Source organism: Anas platyrhynchos, chromosome 1, assembly GCF_047663525.1.
Source record: "Anas platyrhynchos isolate ZD024472 breed Pekin duck chromosome 1, IASCAAS_PekinDuck_T2T, whole genome shotgun sequence".
NCBI lineage: Eukaryota > Metazoa > Chordata > Aves > Anseriformes > Anatidae > Anas > Anas platyrhynchos.
In genome coordinates this window covers 15,296,635-15,316,092 of record NC_092587.1, presented here as the reverse complement: position 1 = coordinate 15,316,092, position 19,458 = coordinate 15,296,635, and the positions used below count along the sequence as shown (strand labels likewise).

General features: G+C 47.1%; 2 protein-coding genes and 1 long non-coding RNA gene across 3 annotated transcripts in view; 2 read left to right on the top strand and 1 right to left on the bottom strand.

Annotated features, from left to right (window-relative positions):
* LAMB4 (laminin subunit beta 4) overlaps window positions 1–13,938 on the top strand; it is a gene marked incomplete at its 5' end in the record, with an annotated part of 40,562 nt that extends 26,624 nt beyond the window's left edge. Inside the window, 11 exons of the mRNA XM_027459019.3 lie at window positions 125–221; window positions 715–1,090; window positions 1,462–1,622; window positions 4,515–4,720; window positions 5,629–5,793; window positions 7,707–7,860; window positions 9,705–9,912; window positions 10,456–10,594; window positions 10,802–10,978; window positions 12,007–12,160; window positions 13,621–13,938. Coding sequence (XP_027314820.3) covers window positions 125–221; window positions 715–1,090; window positions 1,462–1,622; window positions 4,515–4,720; window positions 5,629–5,793; window positions 7,707–7,860; window positions 9,705–9,912; window positions 10,456–10,594; window positions 10,802–10,978; window positions 12,007–12,160; window positions 13,621–13,760 — 1,977 coding nt within the window. The remainder of the gene's footprint in view (window positions 1–124; window positions 222–714; window positions 1,091–1,461; window positions 1,623–4,514; window positions 4,721–5,628; window positions 5,794–7,706; window positions 7,861–9,704; window positions 9,913–10,455; window positions 10,595–10,801; window positions 10,979–12,006; window positions 12,161–13,620) is intronic.
* A 591-nt stretch (window positions 13,939–14,529) lies between these two features.
* LOC106018431 (uncharacterized) lies at window positions 14,530–17,949 on the bottom strand. Its single transcript, XR_011806541.1, has 4 exons — window positions 17,805–17,949; window positions 16,667–16,819; window positions 14,922–16,314; window positions 14,530–14,671 (listed from the first exon to the last, which is right to left on the bottom strand). It is a non-coding gene; the product is annotated as an uncharacterized lncRNA (long non-coding RNA).
* The window catches only part of LAMB1 (laminin subunit beta 1), a 40,430-nt gene continuing 38,568 nt past the window's right edge, over window positions 17,597–19,458 (top strand). The window contains exons 1-2 of the mRNA XM_038175878.2: window positions 17,597–17,808; window positions 17,949–18,118. Of these exons, the coding sequence (XP_038031806.2) occupies window positions 17,784–17,808; window positions 17,949–18,118 (195 nt within the window). The 5' untranslated portion in view covers window positions 17,597–17,783. The remainder of the gene's footprint in view (window positions 17,809–17,948; window positions 18,119–19,458) is intronic.

Sequence of the window (19,458 nt, the reverse complement as noted above, 5' to 3'; positions counted from 1 at the left end):
TATGGAAGCTCTGTTGCTGCAGTCCCCATGCAGCTGTATGACAGAGCGAAAAAGTAACCCAGCAAATAATGTCTGTCCAGTCATTCTGTGTGGGCAGCTGTTTCATCCTGACCTGTCTTTACAGCTTACAGGCCAGTGTCCATGTAAGCCTGGCTATGGTGGAAGACGTTGTGACGAATGTGAGGAAAATTACTTTGGCAATCCCCAGGTGCACTGCATTTGTAAGTATTACTACGTGGGGACAACCAGATTAGAAATTGCTTCAAAAAGAACGTTTGGCTCGTACATTCATAGAGAAGACAGGACTTATATCTAGAGAAACAGACTTTAATACGTTTGAGTGTATGAGATGGATAAAATTGTTTATATTATTTATCAGTACTTTTCCCTCTGCAGTTATGATGTGAATATGGATGCAAGAGGTAAAGAAGAGACATTAGATATGTAGTCACCTTCACTCTACCTTGAACACTGGTTTCACCCTCTGCTATTTAGAAATGGCCTACACTAGCTGAAGGCTGCCATAATGTTGATCCATTGATCAACATTGATCGTTAATCAATGATTAATGTTGACCCAGCCTAGCAGGCTCAAACAGCAGCAGAGAGAACCAGTTTCTGTTTGCAGTGTTGAAGCACACAATCGTGTCTCCTGTATGTGCTACTCCTGCAGAGAAGGGACAACTGTGTGTGACTTGCTGTCCCTTTCCTGCAGCATGTGCGTGTAACCTGGAGGGAACCAGCCAGCCCCAGTGCGACAAAGCCACCGGCGCGTGCAACTGCCGTGCTGGTGTCACGGGGTGGTTCTGCAACCAGTGCGGCCGTGGCTTCGAGAAAGACTTTCCCACTTGCCGTCAGTGTCACCTGTGTTTTGATCAGTGGGACGCCGAAATTACTGCCCTCGCCCAGACTGTTCAAGGGCTAATGAGGTTTGCTGCAAGTCTGGAGGATAAAGTAGGACGAATGCCCAGCTGTGACATGCGCTTCAAAGCCTTTGAAGATGCCATTTCTGAAACTGAACGGATTTTGAAGCATCCTGTTCTTTCACTGGAGGCACTTGCAGGCATCAAGGATTTTCATGGCTACGTTCAGTAAGAGTTGGCTGCCACATTAAAACCTCTTGGCTAAGAAAGCAATCTTCCCCCAAACTTCACCAGCCTTACCTTTCCTTACCCTTACATTCAAATCCTGTTTCTGATCAGCACACAGATGTTGGAGTGCGAAGTCACCGTTTCCAACAGATCTGTGAACAAAATAATCTTTATATATAATATTCCCCCACCCCAGGCATGTACTTAAATGTGGCAATTTTCCATTTCCTAAAAGATTCCTAAATAAGCCATTACAAGTAAATTTCTGGTCATTCAGAAATTTATCTCTTGTCATCTAAAATATTGTGTATCTCAACTGTAGTTTAAGAACATTTCAATCTGATTACTGAAAACTGCCATTTCCCTTGTAGAGAAAAAGTTGCACAAATGGGTCCCCTTCCTAGAATGCTATATGAATTTCCCGACCTTAATGAGAACATTGAAGATATTAGGGAAGAAGCTGACCTTGTCTACGAACTTCTACAACAGAAAAGACATCTGCATCACAGTTTTCATTACTTGAACCTCAAAGGTAAGTCAGCCAGTAATTCACTGGAATAAGTAAACATATTCCATGAAATTTCACAATGTTTTGAACCATTGAACCACACATTTCAAAGATCCCTAGATTTTAGTTCCATACAGTAGAGAAAAAATTCAAATACTAAGAACATCGTTATACTAATTTCCAGACTCTCTTTTGTCGTAAAATGCCATGACTTCTAGAATCATAAATTTCAGATGCATGCACCAGGGTCATCTCAGTCAAAAATCCCATGAGTCTTGATGTTTACATCAGGATTTCAAGGCCACCCAGTTTCATATTATAGACTCACAAATCATACAGTAGATGAGCAAAAGATTTTTTTTCACTGCTTCTGACTCCTATTGCTCTTAGCAATACTTAAAAAATGTACAGCAATAGTTTGTTTAATTAAAGCAGAGAGTCATAGTGCAGCTTCTCAGTGTTCCCATGGGAAAATGCAGGACTTTATGTGGTAAGGAACTCGCTCTCCATCATCAAAAAAGAACTGAGTTGTTTGACATTTTTTAAATAATTACACCGTCTCTGCTAATGGCAGTAATGACAGTGTCACAGGCTGAATTCTGGAGAAAGATGGGAATGTATCAGTCAGGGATCTTGAGCAGATCATCCACAACGGCAGATTTTTGTCAGTGTACACTCTGCCAAATGACCAAAGAGATGGCTGCCAAGACATGAATCCCCAGAAGACATGGTAAGCACTGCAGAAGACACCAGCTACAGGCAGTGCACCCCCACTTTGAGTTCCTCTGTGTTTTGTTTAAGCAAGAAGAAAATTGGACTAAAAAAGATCGAATAAAATGAAGGAAAGGTCAATGGAATGTAAATCCAAGGGAAAGGAAGAGGGAAAAAGAGGGATTAATGAAGATTTAGGGCTCCCTGCACTGTTATGCTTGGCAGTGCCCCCAGGACCAGCTCCCCCCCTCGGATCCTGCACGAGAGGTCAGCAGCTCTCCCAGGCACCAAGTCCCATTTTGATCGGGTCTTGTGCTGACTCTGAGGAAAGCAGGAAGGCAAAGAGACAATAAATCCCAATGAGATCAGTGGATGCACAGCTGAAGCATCCACACTGCTCTCTGGTCATGTTCCAGTTCCACTTTAGCTTTTGGCCTCCAGAGGCAGATAAACAGCCCTATAAAAAGCACACGGGGGTGTGGGGAGGGGAAGACCTTGAATATAAGTTGAATTGCTGGTTGGAACCACAAATATTCATTGGTCCTGCTACCAAACATCTAGCAGCACAGAAACTACTTTTCCCTCAAGACGACCGTCTTCCCTGATGTCTGGGAGAAAGCCTGGTTCCCTCTTCCTTTCTTCATTCCACAACCAGTAGCAAATCCTAGCAATGGCTCTGCCTGCTTTGTCCTGACTGAAGTAAGTGGGGTAGAGCAGGATGGAGGACATGCCATGTACCCCATCTGGGGCACATTTGACACCTGTGCTCTAGACACACATGGGAAATGGGCTCCCACCTACCTCTCCTTGTGATCAAGTGAAACGAGGTCAGGACTCTTCCTGAGCTCCTCATGAGCATATACTCAGCTGCCTGACCTGGAAACGTCAATATCTAATGATGAATTAAAATCCCTGAAAAAAAAACAAAACGCACACGTCCTTAAAAGAAGGCTTGCAGCTTATGAAATCTCATTAAATTACCTCCTAAAGCCTTGGCCCCTGGCTTTTCAGCCACGGTGGCATGGTAGTGTGGTGAGTGTGCCTTCCTAGGCTGTTAATCAAGCTATGTTTAACATAAAGGAACTTGGAAACTCTACAGCTCCATCACAAACCAAGCATGAAAAATGTATTTGGGCCACTTAATGAAGAGCTGAACCACTGTAAAATATTCCTGCAATGGAAATGTTGCATAGAAAACAGCCGCATGCTTAGATATGGAGTCACAGCAGCCCCTTGCCAGGTATTTCGTATTAGTATCTAACTTTAAACTGTACGTTGTTTCCAAGAGTTACGAGATAAAACAAACAGCTCTGCTTCCACATAGTAATTAAACATTGGTCAGCTTCAGCCAAAGCAAGGCCAAGAGCTTTAGTGCCTGGTAGAAAGCAGTCAGGACTTGATGAGAGTCTTCTTACTGACTTCAACCAGTAACTGCGCCATTATCAGCACAGAGGGATGCTAGTCAATGACCTCTCATGCTTTTTCAGTGCTGACACATCAGTTCTGGCTCATTGCACATCCTTCTGCATGGGGATGTGCAGAAATCTTTGGGTTCCCTGGAGATCTGGGAAGCCTTGATAGCAGCAACTTCAAATTGTGAGTTTCACAAAAGGCCTGAGTCCTTTCTTTAGGCTAAAAAATGATTTAAAAAATCATTAAAAAAAAAAAAAAAAAAGAATATTCTCCATGCCTTTTGAGTCTCTCCTAGAGAAAAAGCTTACACTAAGTAAACAAGAAAATGCTTGTTTCTTGGCTTACAGGCTTATCGTGGAAATGCATTTTTTTTTTAACACATCAGTCCTGCAACTGAATTTTTCCAGAGCCAAAGAAAACTCATAAATTCCCATTTGCAATCTACATTTTGGGCTTAGTTAAGCTGACTGTTTAACTTTTGGGTACTATGCTGAACAAGGAGAGGACAAATGCTTTCCTGAGGCACAGATCCAGTGCATTTGCATCTATTTTAGAAGGCTTTATGGGTATCAATTCCTGTTTGGTAGCTGGCTGAGTAAAGGATTTAAAAATATGCCCGAGGAAATCACAGTTCCTGTCCCTCCCTGCTGTCATCAGTGTCATCACACATCAACCACCAGTGACACAGACTTAATTATTTGTCATTCACCATTTGTCTAGAATTCAAGTAAATGCATGAATTAAATGCCACCAAAATACATTTCATACTAACCACTATTCCTATTGCTGTAGAGGCCATCAGCAACATTAGGAAACACTTAGAAATGTCATTGCTGGCAGAAGAGAAAAGCAGTGGGACAACCCCAGTCATAAGATACTCGGAGTGCACCAGGAACAGCACGCTCACTGTGATGGGCCAGCAGGCCTTGAAAGGAAGCAATGTGCTGGAGCAGCTCAAGATGATCAAGATCCCTGACATCCAAAACTTAAATGAAAAGGTAAGCGCTGTGGGTTTTTAACAGGAAATAAATAAAACCAGCTTTTTTTTTTTTTTTTCTTTTTTTGATGCTGCTATTAGTTTTTGCTTTAAAAGGGTGGTTACATGCATTTTAAATCTGGAAAAGGCCACTTTCCTGGCACAGGCATTCAGTCACGTCAGCAACAGCTGTACCTCTCAGCTGTGGTTGCTACCACCCTTCTGGAAGCTACTGCTCCCAGGGCAAGCCCACCAGGAGGGACTGTTTCTAATCTCAAGCACTTTCTAGTCTCAAGAGGACTTCCATGTAAATTCTAAAAAATTAACACCAATCTCCACCATCAGTGGCTTAATCTAAGCAGAGCAGCTTTGCCCTGGAGTGGATGAGGAATGTTCACTTGTCCTTTGCAGCACCTGTGGGACGGGAAGGCCAGAAACCTTCTGCTGGGCAGCAATGAATACCTAACAGCATCCATAGCCAACACTGACATCTGGCAGAGCACATCCACCTCAGCCTTTAGTCTTCACTGACATCTGTGTCAAAATACGTAGAGGCCTAGGCATGGTACTGTGCTCTGTGAGACGTGATCTGGGTCCTTCAGAACAAACAGGATGGGTTTGGATGCCCCATGGACTGGATATGGCCAGGGGACAGTTTCAGTAGTTTTGCCATAGAGTGAAACAAAGCTCTACATATAACACAAAGAGCCCACAAAATGGCTCCTACAAGGAGGAGGTTGGAGCTGGGGGTGCCATTGGGAAGGGAGTCCTGTTACAGTCCGTGAGCCTGTCTTTGGAGATATTAAACCGTGTGTTTCAGGGAAAATCCCATGCAATGTTCAACGTTCACATTATGCCCAACATCCTTCCCACAGGAGGTTATTTCAGATGCCCAGAGGAGTCCTGACATGAACATCTTCTTTATTTCAGATCTGCGGGGTGCCAGGGAACCTGCCCTGTGCTGCAGCAGCCTGTGGTGGTGGCCCAAACTGCAGCGGAGCTCTTCCCCTCTCCTCCTCAGCCTTCAGGAAGGCTGAGGAGACTGCTGTCCTGTTAACCAACTTGACTACTCAGCTACGGGAACCTGAGAATCAGGTACACATATCAAACTTATATTTGTTCAATGCAATGGGCGGAGGATGGGAAACAGGGCATTCCTCTCCTGGGAAATATCATGCATGAGCGGTGTCCTATCCATAAGTCCACAGTTATGCTAAAACCCTCAAAACCCAGGGAGTTTTGTGCTTCCCACAGCATTGCTGTCTTTGCAAAGTAAGCTCTTCCTCTGCTCTCCCTGGATGCTTTGTCACATTTGGGGGGGAAAAGCTGTTCCTGGGAATCAGAAAAGGGTAATTTGCTTCTAGAACTTACAATCAGAGAGGGAGCTAAGGATGGGGGTCCTGCCACCTCCCTTCACAGGGATGGAGTTGGCTACATCACAGCCAGTCACCCACGCTCCTTTTATAATCAGTGGAAATTGTCAGACAACTCCATCTTCATTTTCACCATACCAGCTATATGTCTGTCGTTGCCTGAAGGTACTGGTTTTCTGTTTTATTTTTTTCACTCTGCAAGAACAGCTGGCTTAGATTTGGATGGGTGAATTGTGGATAGCTAAATTGAGCAAAGAGGTAGTAGTAAGTCCCAAATCTACAAAAACTCAGCTGCTTCTTGGACAAAGAGCAGTGATCTAGTCATGGACTCCATCCCAGCACAATAGATGTATCATGGGTCAGTGCCGTGAGTATTAGAGGCAGTCCCACCAAACAACTATGTCTATCAATGCCTTCCTCCTCCTCACAGCTTCCAAGATCTCATGGGTCATGGTGTCCTGTGCCTATGGAAGTTGGTAGCATGAGGCTAGTGTTGTCTATAATTTTATTGGGAAAGGTTGAAATGGAGCCCTTTGTCAGTAGCCTGAGCACGGCCCACGTTTATTGCATTGATATTATTACTCTGCATATCATTAAGCTCAATTTATACAGCTTCATTTTACTATTATTATGGTTGCCATTAAGGAATTACTGCAGATAATTTCAAGCTGAAGCTTTTCTGCCTCCCCCCCCCCCCCCAATGTTTATAAGGGCATCGAGTATTTGGCTGCTCCACTTTACTACAGAGGAACACTGAAAATAACTCAAAGCGTGTCCAATGCACATGTGCAAAGGAAGCAAAACAGACAAGTCCCCAGATGACAACGAAGACAGTTTGTTCTCATTAACAATCAGAGAGAACGCCAGTTACAGTGATAGGCAAAAACCATTTTCCAACAGAAACATCATTCTGCTGCGGCTTTGTCCCCTCCCTGCAGGGTGTCTGGGCATCCATTTCCTCCTTCTAGAGTCCACACGACATTGCTCTGCAGCTATCAGGGGGAGAAATGAGCCATCAGGGCACACACTGAGGCCCCAAAACATGCAGGGACAGCAGTGAAGTAAAAACATCATTGTTTTTCTTGCTGCCTAAGGTAACAGTGAATCTCTTCCCTCCATCCCTGTGCATTTCCTTAAGAGTAAAGCACAGCCCCCAACAAAGCAAAATACTGTTGGAGTTTGGTAATTAAGCTAATTACTAACTAAAGATCAGTTAAATAATCAAATATACTAATTTAATGGCAAAATTTAATTTTAAAAGACAATCATTCATTCTAGCTTTTTTACTTGTGTCATTTTAAGCACATTTTTAGCAGTAATTCGTGTGAAAAGGCAAATAAAATTATATGCTTTTTCTGTACTGAATCTGATTGATGACACAGTGCAATACTGCAACAGAAAATAAGTCAGCACCTTCTTTTAGAAACAGAAGTGGTTGTCTTTTAGTTTTTTTCTAAGGCCAAAGGCCATGATGTAACAGCTTCCAGAGCTCCCCAAAGTGGTCTCCTACTACAGATTTTTCAAAAGCTCGACAAGTGACTCCAGCTGAGGCTTGTATCAAAAGTATCTGTCAGAGCTCAACTTGCCAAGCAATGATATACAGCCTCCAGAAATTGGCACTGCTGTTTCTGATAGTATTTCCAGGTTGAAAGCATCAGAAAGATGGCAGAAGACACCAAGCTGAAAGGTTCGCTGTTTAATGGGGAACTGGAGAGAGCTAAGAACCAGATTGAAGTTGACCAAGAAATCACAAAGGAGTTCATCAAAAAAGTGAAAGACTTCTTGATAGGTAAACATGCAAGGAAAGTTCCTTCTGAGTCTATATATATATATGTATATATATTTCAATGTAATGTTAACATAACAGATGGCTAGAAAGTGGTCTAGCTGCAGGCATATCAAATTTCTTGTCTACGTCCTGATCTGTGCATCTTTTTTTGATTGTGGTGTTCCTTTTTCCCAGATGATGGTATTTTGTACTAATTTTCCCATAGATTGCTATGTTCTGATTGTCATCTTTTATTAATTTACTTAATTTGAAGCAGGCAAGTAATTCCCTCGGTTCCTGGTTCATCTGAGAAAAGGTCCGCTAATGTAATTTCATACAACATATAACATCCAGGCATCTTCAATGCACCCTCAAATTGTTATTCCACCCTCTTCTTCCCGGCCCATAAATAGAGGCTCTCTGTAGGGAGCGTGGGAATTAGGACACAAAATGACAAACTGCTCCATCTTCTCCGTAAAACTGTAACTTGAGGAATCAAAGGATTCTGGTAGGACTTCAGCCCTCACAAAAAACAAAAACCAAAAAAAAAAAAAAAAAACAAAAACAAAAACAATACATGCCCTAAAACTTTTTCCACCCTCACAATTGCAGAAATGTCTTTTACCAGACACACATAAAAGGAGTTCAACTGGGTTAGTATAATCTCTTGAATGTAGCTGATCTCATAATTCTCTAAGGACTGCATGTTGGCATTCCTTTGGCATTCATACCTCCATATCCAAACAGCAGCGAGGGAGTGAGGGCAGAGGACTTCCTTTGTTCAGGAACATTGAAGTTATTTTTCTGAATTTGAAGGAAAAAGTCAATTTAAGTCCTTAGTGGACTCGTATTTTTATTTGGTTGCAACTCAGAATTTCATCTTTGTCTCTTCTTTTATGTGTCTTAGAAGACATATGGTATTTACTAATAATTGTAAAGGATTTATTCATCAATTTTTGGTTTGTAAATTGAAGTTTCTGCACCATAGCAGCTAAAATGCGTACAATTACATCAAAGCTGCTGTACTCTACAGCAACGGGCATAGTGGTTTTAGATTAATGCATTCTGACAGAAGATAGTTCTCAGAAATACTTGCCTGGTTGCACAGTAACTGCCTTTTATTTAATTCTTGGGAAGTTACTTTGGAGAGTTAGCACAAACGTAGCATGTTTCAACTGCCTTATCACCTCAGGTCTTGTCTACAAGGGGAAGGGAGCAGAAAGCAGAAGTGATGATGGGACTTTGCAAGGCGTTAGCTACTCAAACCCTGGGTACCCGCACCTCTTAGCGCAGTTTGTATTGGGGTGAGAGCATTTGGAAGAGGGGTTGTTAAAGTATGTTTTTCCTACTGTAAATTCCCATCCCATCTCAGTCTGTCCCAAATTCCCCTCTGCAGCTGAGCTTTCCTCATTAAGCAGCGGAGGAACCACTTTCTGAGCGCTGTGGTAACTCCAGGGAAGGGATTACTCCCACCAGCTGGCTTGGAAAGCTTCCTTCACACCCCGGTCTCCCCAGCGCCTCTTTGATCTGGGGACCGAGGGAGAAATGGGCTCTGACACATCTGGCTGTGCCTCATGCCGACTTAAAACCTTCCATGGGTTCAGTTCTGCATCAGAATTTTAATAACCCAGTTCAAAGTGGATTCAAATCCTCAGCTCAGTCAGCTCTGACAACACCAACAGCAGTACCTGGAAGCGTTAATATTAAATCGCAAAATGTCGGAGATAATTCTCTTACCCCCTTGCTGTGCTTGTCAGCTTTATTCTGCCACATAACTCGATGTCTAGGCAACCCTAACGATACTTTACATTTCGCTGGGAGGAAGCCTCCACTTCAAACCATCCCAAGCTCAGTTTCTGTTGCAGATGAGAGCGCGCCTCCGGAAGACATTGAGAAGGTGGCGAGTTACGTCCTGGAAATCAACCTGCCCCTGACTCCACGAGAGCTAACAAGCATGCTTGGCAAAATCCAAAGCATTATGGCCCACTGTCAGAAGTATAAACTGAACGCAAATAAGAGAAACAGGAAAATGGAAGCGGCTCAGACACTGCTGGGGGAGGCACAAGATGCTGAGTGAGTAGGCTGACTCCAGCACTGCATGCTGAAGGACTGCTCCGTACCCCAGGCACTCAGTGTCCTGGGAACTCTGGAGGGAAAGTCCAGATTTCAGCACATTTCAGATAGCCATTTTGCAGCAGCAAGCAGCCATGTTGGCCTGGGCTGAAGGATCTGATCTGCTGCAAGAGGTGGCAGCTCCCCAGGACTCCTGGTCCTGCCTGCTGAATGCAAAGGACCGAGGCAGCTACACTTCCATGTGGGTCATTACACCTGGTTCACTGGGAGGCTTAAATATGGGTGAGGAAGAAGAGCCAGAACTGGGGAGGGAGGAAACATGTTCACCTCATAAGTGAGCTTTCCTTACCAGCATTGCACTCCCACACAAGGCCCTTTACTGGCGTTGTGCTTTGCCAGCTAAATCACACTTTTAACAGCTGCTGGTGGACTTGAGGGAACATTTCTGCCCGTGAGCATGGGTGCGTTTGCAACGTGTACTTGCTTTGCCTCCTCTCCACACCACAATACTACACACACTTTTTTTTTTTTTTCCTTTTTCAGCAAAGCAGCTAAAGCTCTTCCACCTGTGCGTGACATTAATGAGAAACTAAAAAATGCTGTGAGCTCCCAAGGACGCTCCAAAAACACCTTCATAAAGTTGAATGAAGAAATAAAAGGAATCAGAACACAAATCTCACAGGTATCTTGCTTTAAATCTTTTAATTTATTTGCAACACACATCTTAGAAAAAGATGGTTCATCTCAAATTTTCCTCAACGTATATGTAAAAATAAATAAAACCAGAATGTGTCTCAGATACAATTTCAGTACCACAACGTATAAGGGTCTCCTCTTGTTTATCAGTTGCCATTCACCTCCTTCATTACCAAGCCTCCTTCTGTTCTAGGCTGAGAACCAACTCAACAAGACAGGAGATGAACTCAATGACTTTTCAGCAAAACAGTCCAAGGTGGAAGGTGGAATCGCCACGTTGAGGACGAAAATGCTGATGAACAGGAATCAAGCTACGAATGCAAGAGCAGGGGCAGAAGCAGCATTCAAGCGAGCTCAGAAAATTGACAACGTAAGCCATTCTGCCACAGATTAAAGGAAAAAAGGGTTGCGTATATGTTTGATAGTATTTTTGATTCAAAAGTGTAATTGTGCTACCCTGCTCTCCTCAAAACTCTAAGCTTTCCGTATGCCACACAGTGTGCAATCCCCAGGTTAAGTCTAATTTCCTTATTGCTTTAAGGTTTCTAGAGGTTCTCCAAACTTCTGTTTGCTTGAATGAAAGAAAACACACACATTGCTCTAGCTACTCTGTGACATTCTTCCTCGCACTGTGTATAAGACTCGTAGTCACCATGGGCACCAGTAAACACAACAGAGCAAATCACAAAACCAAATATTAAAATATGTGAGCGATGGAGGCAGTCTGGCCATTCATCTTGTGCTGATCTCCTTCAGGAGAAAAAATATGGTGGGAGTTATGTGGAGGTTGTGGCTGGCTGCTGCTCCATAGCTCCAGTTTTTGAGGCAGCTGAAAATTTACTAAAATGCTGTGTGACAAGAACCAGGTACCCACAGCTCTGAAGGGAGAGCACACCTACGTGGCCAGGTTATAAGAAATGCAGTAGATATCTAAACTGCAGCCTCCAAGGCACCCTAAATCAGCATGGAATGGAGGTAGCCAGTCAATATCCCTACACCCAAAATTGTTTAAAAAATCGATGCTACAGGTAATTCATTCCATTTGATTCAAGCTTCATGGAAAATAAAAGAAATCTACAGAAAAGGCCTATCAAAAGAAGTAGTAACGGCATAAGTTTTAAAAATCTTACACTGTATTTTCTTTACATCCTCACCCTTCATTGACACTCTAGACTGCTCCACTGGCAGTGTGTTTAATCAAATTATACCTGGTTTTGCAAAGCACTGTTCAATGTACACTTATTATGGATTTCTTTTTTTTTTTTTCCCCTTTAAATTTAAGAGATTAAGTTTGGTTCAAACAGGATATTCATATTCCAAAACTGTCTAAAAATCACCTTGAATATGACAGGTTAATTATGAGGTACTTCTAAACCACGAAATGGCTTTTTGTTACAGGAATTTGCTGCCGTTAAAAGGAAGTACACTGTTCTTCAAGACAGACTGAAAGCCAAAGGGCCTCCTAAAGCAACTCTAGCAAAAGTGAAGCAGCTGAAAGAAGAAGCGGAAAAACTGGCTGAAGAGATTGAAAAAAAAATTAGAAGAGTAACAGGTGGTGTTCTCCCTTTCATAGTGAGCAGCAGAAATTGTGGAACTTTAACTGAAAGCCATTCTGAGATACCAGCAGACTAGATTCACCTGAAATTGGGTTTAAAACAATTTAGCTAGTGAAAATCCCTGCTTGAAGCTTCTCAGTTTCCAAGTGGTTGATTTGGATTGGCTTATGTACATTTTCTGACATACATTGGTTGCTATAAGCAGAGGTCAAGAGGTGTGCACAGAGGGACTTGCAGTGATTTGACTCAGGCAGTGGAAAACTAGGACAAGCACAAAATCTGTGCCACCTGTCCCAGGCTCTCAGATGGGCTCTGAAAAACTTAGCTGCAGCTTTAGCTGGGAGCTTTGATTTATGTCCTTGCTTTGTGCATTTGGGCCTTCAATCCTTCCTCTGCATTCTGCCTTTTCTTACTTGACCGGACTGATGACTTATGTTACAGAGAGCTGCATGGAGCTGTCTTTCCATCAGAAAAGAGAAGGCACACATGCATGTGCAGACCAAATCACTGCATCTTGGGTGTCAGTTTAACCCCCCTGGCCTCAATTCCTTGATTTGATCACAAAACGTCTGGGCAGACAGGTAACTTTGTCCGTCCAGCTTTGCCTGAGAAGGAAAACATTGAAAAAGTTTTGATTTTAGGTCAGGGGGTCATCTGTGGCTAACACTGAGGGGCCAGCATGTGTCAGGATCTGGCCTATTAGCACCCTGCCCCTCCTGGTGGGTGACGGTCTGAGACCTGCAGGAAGGCAAACTGCCAGTATGGCTCATGTAATTGCACGGGGGAGCTAATTCTGCTTGTAGTGAAGGTCTGGGCAACTCCATTGGGAATCCTTCAGCATAGGACGCTGCTCAACATCCAAAACCTCCACTTAACATCAGCAGAACTGAAGCAGAAATTGCATCCTGGGAGCAAATCCTTCAGGGCAGGAGCTGAATAAATATTTTGAGCAGATACTTTGAGAAGAAGCATTAAAAGCACTCCAGTCTCTCCAAACACCCAGGTGATAGATGAATTGGAAACGGGCAGTGAATAATGTGTTGTTGACTCGCTAACAGTATGTTCGCATCGGTGTAGCTTCACAGGGACCAGCAAAAAAACAGTAAAGGAGGACGACCTAAGGCCATTGCATCCAATTTTTCTAGGCTTTACACACATTGATGGACATGCTGTTCCTCTCAGTGTTTCCATTTAAACAACTGCTTTAAGAGCTCCATGTCCTGCCCCATCCTAGCTGATGGACAAAAGCACGTGCTGAGAAAAAGCTGTTTTAAGGCTGTCCTGTTTCTCTTGCTGTCCAGAAGCCAGGCTCTTCCCTCCAGTTGCATATATAACATTCCCCATTTGCAATGGGCTTGCTGCCTCCAGAACTGCTGGGAAAAGGAGCACAGTTAATCCCTGGATTTTACTTACACAATAAATATGTGTATCACTGCATGTCACTTTGCTCTTACAGATTTGGAGAAGAAGCTTCAGGACCTGAATCAAACCAAGCAAGACAAGGCAGAGCAACTCAGACAACTCGAGGAGCAAGTGATAGCCATCACAAATGAAATTACAGAGCAGGAAAGCAAGTATGCAACATGCAAAAGCTAAGGGCTGAGCAGACCATGAGGTAAAGTGCAACTGAGTCACCTCCTGAGCACGGGGTGGCTGTCCTCTGTACATAAATCTGAAGGTGTATGCAGTATTTTGGCACAGGGAATAATGTAACTTTCTCTTGATTTTTTAACCTGGTTGGGTACATATGGGAAGAGGAAATACCTTTTAATAAAACACCTGATGAAGTAATCAGGATGCTGTCCTGGAGGGATCTCAAAACCACACTGCTGCCACAGCCTGGGACTTCTCATTGCCTGGGGTGGGAATGGAAAAGGGGGATTTCTAAGAGACCTCCAGCCAAGTGCCTCAAAGACAGCCTCCCAACACCCTCAGTCTCACTGCTGAACCCCACAACACCCTGGGGCTGCATGGGGACGGCGATGGGGCCACACAGATCATAGGATCACAGATTCACTGAGGCTGGAAAGCCCTCCAAGATCATCTGGCCCAACCACCCCCTACCACCAGTGTCACCCACTAAAACATGCCCCTAAGCACCACTTATGATGGGCTTCTGCAGCCATCCCTGCTGACAGCCAGCATCTCCCCCACGGTCCCACCTCTCCCCGATCCCCATCGCCTTGCTGAGGCAGATCAGGGATCCCCAGCAACCCCTGACCATGAGGGGGTCCCCAAATATTCGCCAAAACCACTCAGTGCTGGGCCACCTGAAGAGGTGTGTGACAGGGAGCAAAGTCCCCAGTGCCCACTGGATGGCAGTGCACAGATGCTCAATACTGAAATCAGCTCCAACCTCGCTTCCCCTCCTGCCATACCTCCTTTCTGTGCGTTCAGCGAGGGGTTGCCCACGATTTTCATCAATGCAGCCCCCACACGGTGCTGCACAGGAGTCAGGGTTCACACCGCTGTGTCTTCTAGCCACACACAACACCACAGGATTTGTCCTAAATTTTAGTTTAGAACTTGTGTTTCATATAATGAGGAGGCTGGGGATAGGTGAATACTACAGGAGGGCTGGGGTTTTAAAAAGACCGGGAGGAGGAAAACCTCCATTTCGAAATCCTGCCCTGCAGAGTAACGCTGGCTCTTCCTCATAAAAATGAGTCACCTTGTCCCCTTCTGGCCTGCCTGACACCAGCCCCAGAGAGTCCAGAGGCAGCCCTGTGCCAGCAGCACGTTCAGAACAAGCCTTACCTGAGGGCAACCTCGTGTTGATCCATCAGAGATAAAACTTCCACAGTTAGGGGAGCCAAAGCAGCGCCTGCACGTGGTGGGGGGCTCGGCTGGGAGCAGATCTCAGGGATGATCCCGGAGCTCCAAGCAGTGCGTGCTTGCCACGTGCACTACCCGTGTAGCAGCTCCTGCTGTGAAAATGGTGGGGTCAAATTAAAACCTTGATATAATCTAGCAACTGCACCTGGATGCAGGTGTGTGCAGAATTTGTGCTTTACCTTTCTTTTTCCTGAATTTTAGCACTTTAAAAAAATCACCTGTGAGGTGCAAGGTTTCTCTGCAAGTCCCTAGGCTGTAATCAGACGAGCGTATGACAGATTGACTTTGCCATAATTAAAGGGAGCACCTCCACCAGCCAGAGGGCACAGCTCAGCTAGCTGCTCCCGTGAAGGCCTCCAGGTAATGCCAGGGAAGGAGCCTGGATTTCCTGCAGGTTTGTGTGGCTGCCACACTGCACCTGAGCAAGGCAAGCTGGAGCTCTCACATTAAAATTTCAATTGTGTATAAAACAAAAGTGCTTCATTCACGGCTTCAAAAATCTGAATTCACAAGCAGAAAGCTGACGAATTTCCTCCTAAAATGCCACTGCTGGCTGGGCTGCTCAGGGAGGTAGTTGCCACACGGCTGCCAGGATGAAATGTCCTTGAACACAAGGCAGTAAAACAGGCCTGGAGAGGAAAGGTATCCGTGGGAGGAACAGAAATTGCTGGGAGAAAAGCAGGAATGGAAAGGAAAAAGCCTGCATGGAGTCCCAGCTGTGTGCTCAGAGCACACCAACCAAGCAGGATGGGTTGCCACAGGCCACCAGGTCCATTTGTGGCAACTTCTGAGGTCTAAAACTGTGTAGCATTCCCCGCTGGAAGTGGCACAAAACCTTTTAAGGTGTTTTTGAAAAGTCAATCTGTGTGAAAATGCTTGATCTGGATCAAAACCACTTGTTTGTAGTTCTCCCTCCCAGTTCTCTTTCTTGTGGATAGAGGTGGCTTCCAAAAACTGTTTATTGAAAAAAATAATAATGAAAAAGGGATCGTCTTACACAGCATTTTGACTTCAGTGATATTAAGCACAATACAAACAACATTTAACCAATGCCACATACGATCAGAGACATTTAATCAAATATTTCACCAGCTCTGTTTGCTGGGCGTTCAACCACTGCGGTGGTACAAGAGAACAGGCGGTAAATCGGGTCCCACTGAGGTCAGAGACAACTCCGAACTTGGTTCTTGGAGGAAACTTGCAGCCACACAGAAGCACAACACCAGCAATGCCAGCAGCCTGACCACAGCACGAAGTGCTCCACAGAGCCAGCTGAGCCCATTTAGATTCAGGGGAGGACAGCACTTCTGCAAGACTGAGAACAAGAATAAGGAGGAGAATATTTCAATAAAATAAAAAAAAAAAAAAAAAAAAAAAGAAAAAGAAAAAATATGGGACAGAGAAGAACCCAGTGGAAGTGAAACATGCTGCTGTGGCACATGCACAGGGAGGATGCTGCGGAGCACCGCTGCCTTTCTGCTGTTTACTGGTGCAGCTCGCCAACCACAAGCAGGCTAAAACATTTCTTCTGAGTAGGACAAACAGATTTGTTGTATTGACACCTAAATGCAAAGCCAAGCTGTGAGTTACATGAGAGGATTGTGAAATTCTGTGAGTTTTGTGAGTTCAAAAGACCACATTGCAGAAGAAGTTTAGAATAACAATACCTGCCCGGGCAGCTAGAATGGTTTAATTTCCTGGGCATCTTTAATGAAACTCAGCCACCGCTTCTTCAGCTGAGGGCCCTGGGTTATGTTTCGGACGTGGTGTTTAACCTTTAGGGCAAGTCGCTCGCTATCTCTCTGTTTCTGCTTACCCATCTGTAAAACGAGGGCGAGCATATTTACCCAGCGGCAGGGTTTTGTGGCACACACAGCCCGCCGCGTGGTTCCATTCAGGGACCGCAAACAGCGAGGGCAAAGTGTTCCCGAGGCACCCCGGTGCCTGGTGAAGGTTTACACACCAGCTCACGTGCTACGTGTGGGCTACAAAACTCACGCAGACTGACTCGGGCACCCATTTTGGCGTGTGCCGAGCCAGGGCTGTGCTTTGGAGACCTCCATTTCCCACCTCCACGCCGGCTTCTCTGTTTATCTGAGAGCAGCAGGAGGGCAAACGCAGGCAGATGAAACCCCACTGAAACACCAAACTGCTTGGTTCGCCCCAACATCTCCATCCCAGCACCACAGCGGTGCCTCAACCTAATGGCAAACGGGCTGGTGGCCCCTCGGGCTGCTCGGTGGCCATCGAGCGCCGCATGCGGTGGCTGTGGCCCTTCACCTCGCCACGCAGGGTGGCCCCCTCCAACCACCCTTACGGGGTGCTGAGCCCCCCCAGCACCCCCTGAAGGGCTGGGGACCCCGGTGTGGAGGCAGAACGGGGCCGAGCACCCCCAACCCCACAGCGCTGCCCCACATCAAGCCCGTCCCGCTCGCCCCGTCGGTGGTGCCCGCTCCATCGGGGGGTCCTGGGGGGGGTTCTGGGGAGGGTCCCCCTCGCCCTAAGCGCTCCCCCCGGGCTTCCCCTTTCCCCGCAGCCCTGGCAGCAGCGGCGAGAGGGGAAGGGAAGGGGCCGGGCCGGGAGCTCGGCGGGGAGGGGACGAGGGGGAGGGCCGGGGGGGGCCGCCCGGCGGCTCGGAGCCGCTCCCGGGGAGCCGCGGCGCCTGCGTGGAGCCCGGTGGCGGCGGGGGAAGCTTCCGGAGCGGGGGTCCGGTCCCGTCCCGTCCCGTCCCCTCCTGTCCCATCCCGTCCCGTCCCGACCCGACCCGACCCGTCGGTGCTCGCCATGGGGCTCCTCCCGCTCTACCTCGGTAACCACCGCCCGGCCCCGCTCCCACCGCCGTCGGGGCAGGGGGCTGCGGGCTCGGCTTCACCGCGTGTCCCCCCTTCTTCTTCTTCTCCTTCTCCTTCTCTCCCTTCTCCCCGTGTCTCCCACCCCCCGGCCCCGCAGCGCTGTGGGTGGCGGCGGCTCAGGAGCCCGAGTACAGCTCCGGCTGCGCCGAGGGCAGCTGCTACCCGGCCACCGGCGACCTCCTCATCGGCCGCGCCGCCCGCCTCTCCGCCTCCTCCACGTGTGGCCTCCGGCAGCCCGAGCCCTACTGCATCGTCAGCCACCTCCAGGTGAGCCCCCCGACGGCGGGGTTGGGTGCCCGGGGACCGGCCGGAGGCACCGAGCGACCCCCGGAGCCCCCCGAGCCCCGACGGGGAGGGGGACGCGGCGGGGACGGGGCCGCGTTTGGGGGAGCCCCCCCGGGGCTTAACGGGGAAGAAACCCCGGGGTACGTCCCCTTAACACTCGGTGTAAGTTTAATTAACACTCGGGGTAGGTTCAATTAATGCTCGGGGGGGGGTTTGCAGCCTTAACGCGGAGCCGTCTAGACAGCTTCCTGATGGCAAGTGGTGTGTAGGAGCCGGTCGTAATGGCTTGGCGGCTGTCCTCATAATATAATCACATCTGGATGGTCTCCGGGCGAAAGCAGGCAGATCGGCTCGGCTGGTGGAAGGCAGAGAGGTTTTTAGGATTTAAGAGACGGCTATAAGGGAGTATTGAAGGTCCCTGAGACAGCAGGGGTAGGGGATCAGGAGCGGGATCTCCGCTGGGTTAGGTGGAAAGTGAGGGAATTGCCCCAGGCTGAAGTGGCTGCCGAGACAATGGGGACGGATCCTGACACCGGGAAGGAAAACGCCTCCCGTTTGTGCCCTGAGGTTACAAATCTCCCCGCCACACGGTTTTACCACGCTGCCCTGTCTGCCGGGGGTAACTCTGGGTTTAACACGGCGGGTAGCCTTGCTGCAGCATTTTCAGCGTTTTGGGGTTGCTTTCTTTGCATCTCTCCTCCAAAGAAGTAACAAAGGCGCCTTGTTAGTTTTATTGTCCCAGAAAATGCTGAAGTTCCCAGGTGGTTTATGTTAAACGCGCTGCCTCAGATGGTTTTAACGCGCCCTCATTCCCGATCTCACAGCCCCGTTTCGGTGTTTGCCTGATGTTTCCGTGCTGTGAGTGGTACTGGGGAAATCTGCCAGGCTGTGGGTGCAGGAAGGTGCCCCGTAACCACACGGGGCCGAGCACTTTGGGACCTTTCGGTGTTGGGCAGTGATTTGGTGGGAGGACGAGTGGCTGCAGGGGGCTGAGGCTGCGGGATGGGACAGGAGGGGACGGGAGGGGACAGGAGCCTTCCCAGCCCCGCAGGACTCAATGAAATAGTAAATCAGCGTGGCACAGACCTGCCAGCTCACGTGTTCCTGGCTGGCAAAGCACCACGCGTTCATCTCCCCAGCCACGCTGCAGGGATGGAGCCCGCAGCACTCGGCTGCTGCCGTGCCAGGGCTGAGAGCTCCTGCAGTGTTCGGAGCCCCTCTGCCCCCCCTGCACTGCCACACCTGGGTTATTTGGGGCAGAAACCTTCCCTTTCGGTTCATCTCGAGTCTTACCTTGCAAGGTTTGCGTGGTTTAGGCAGCA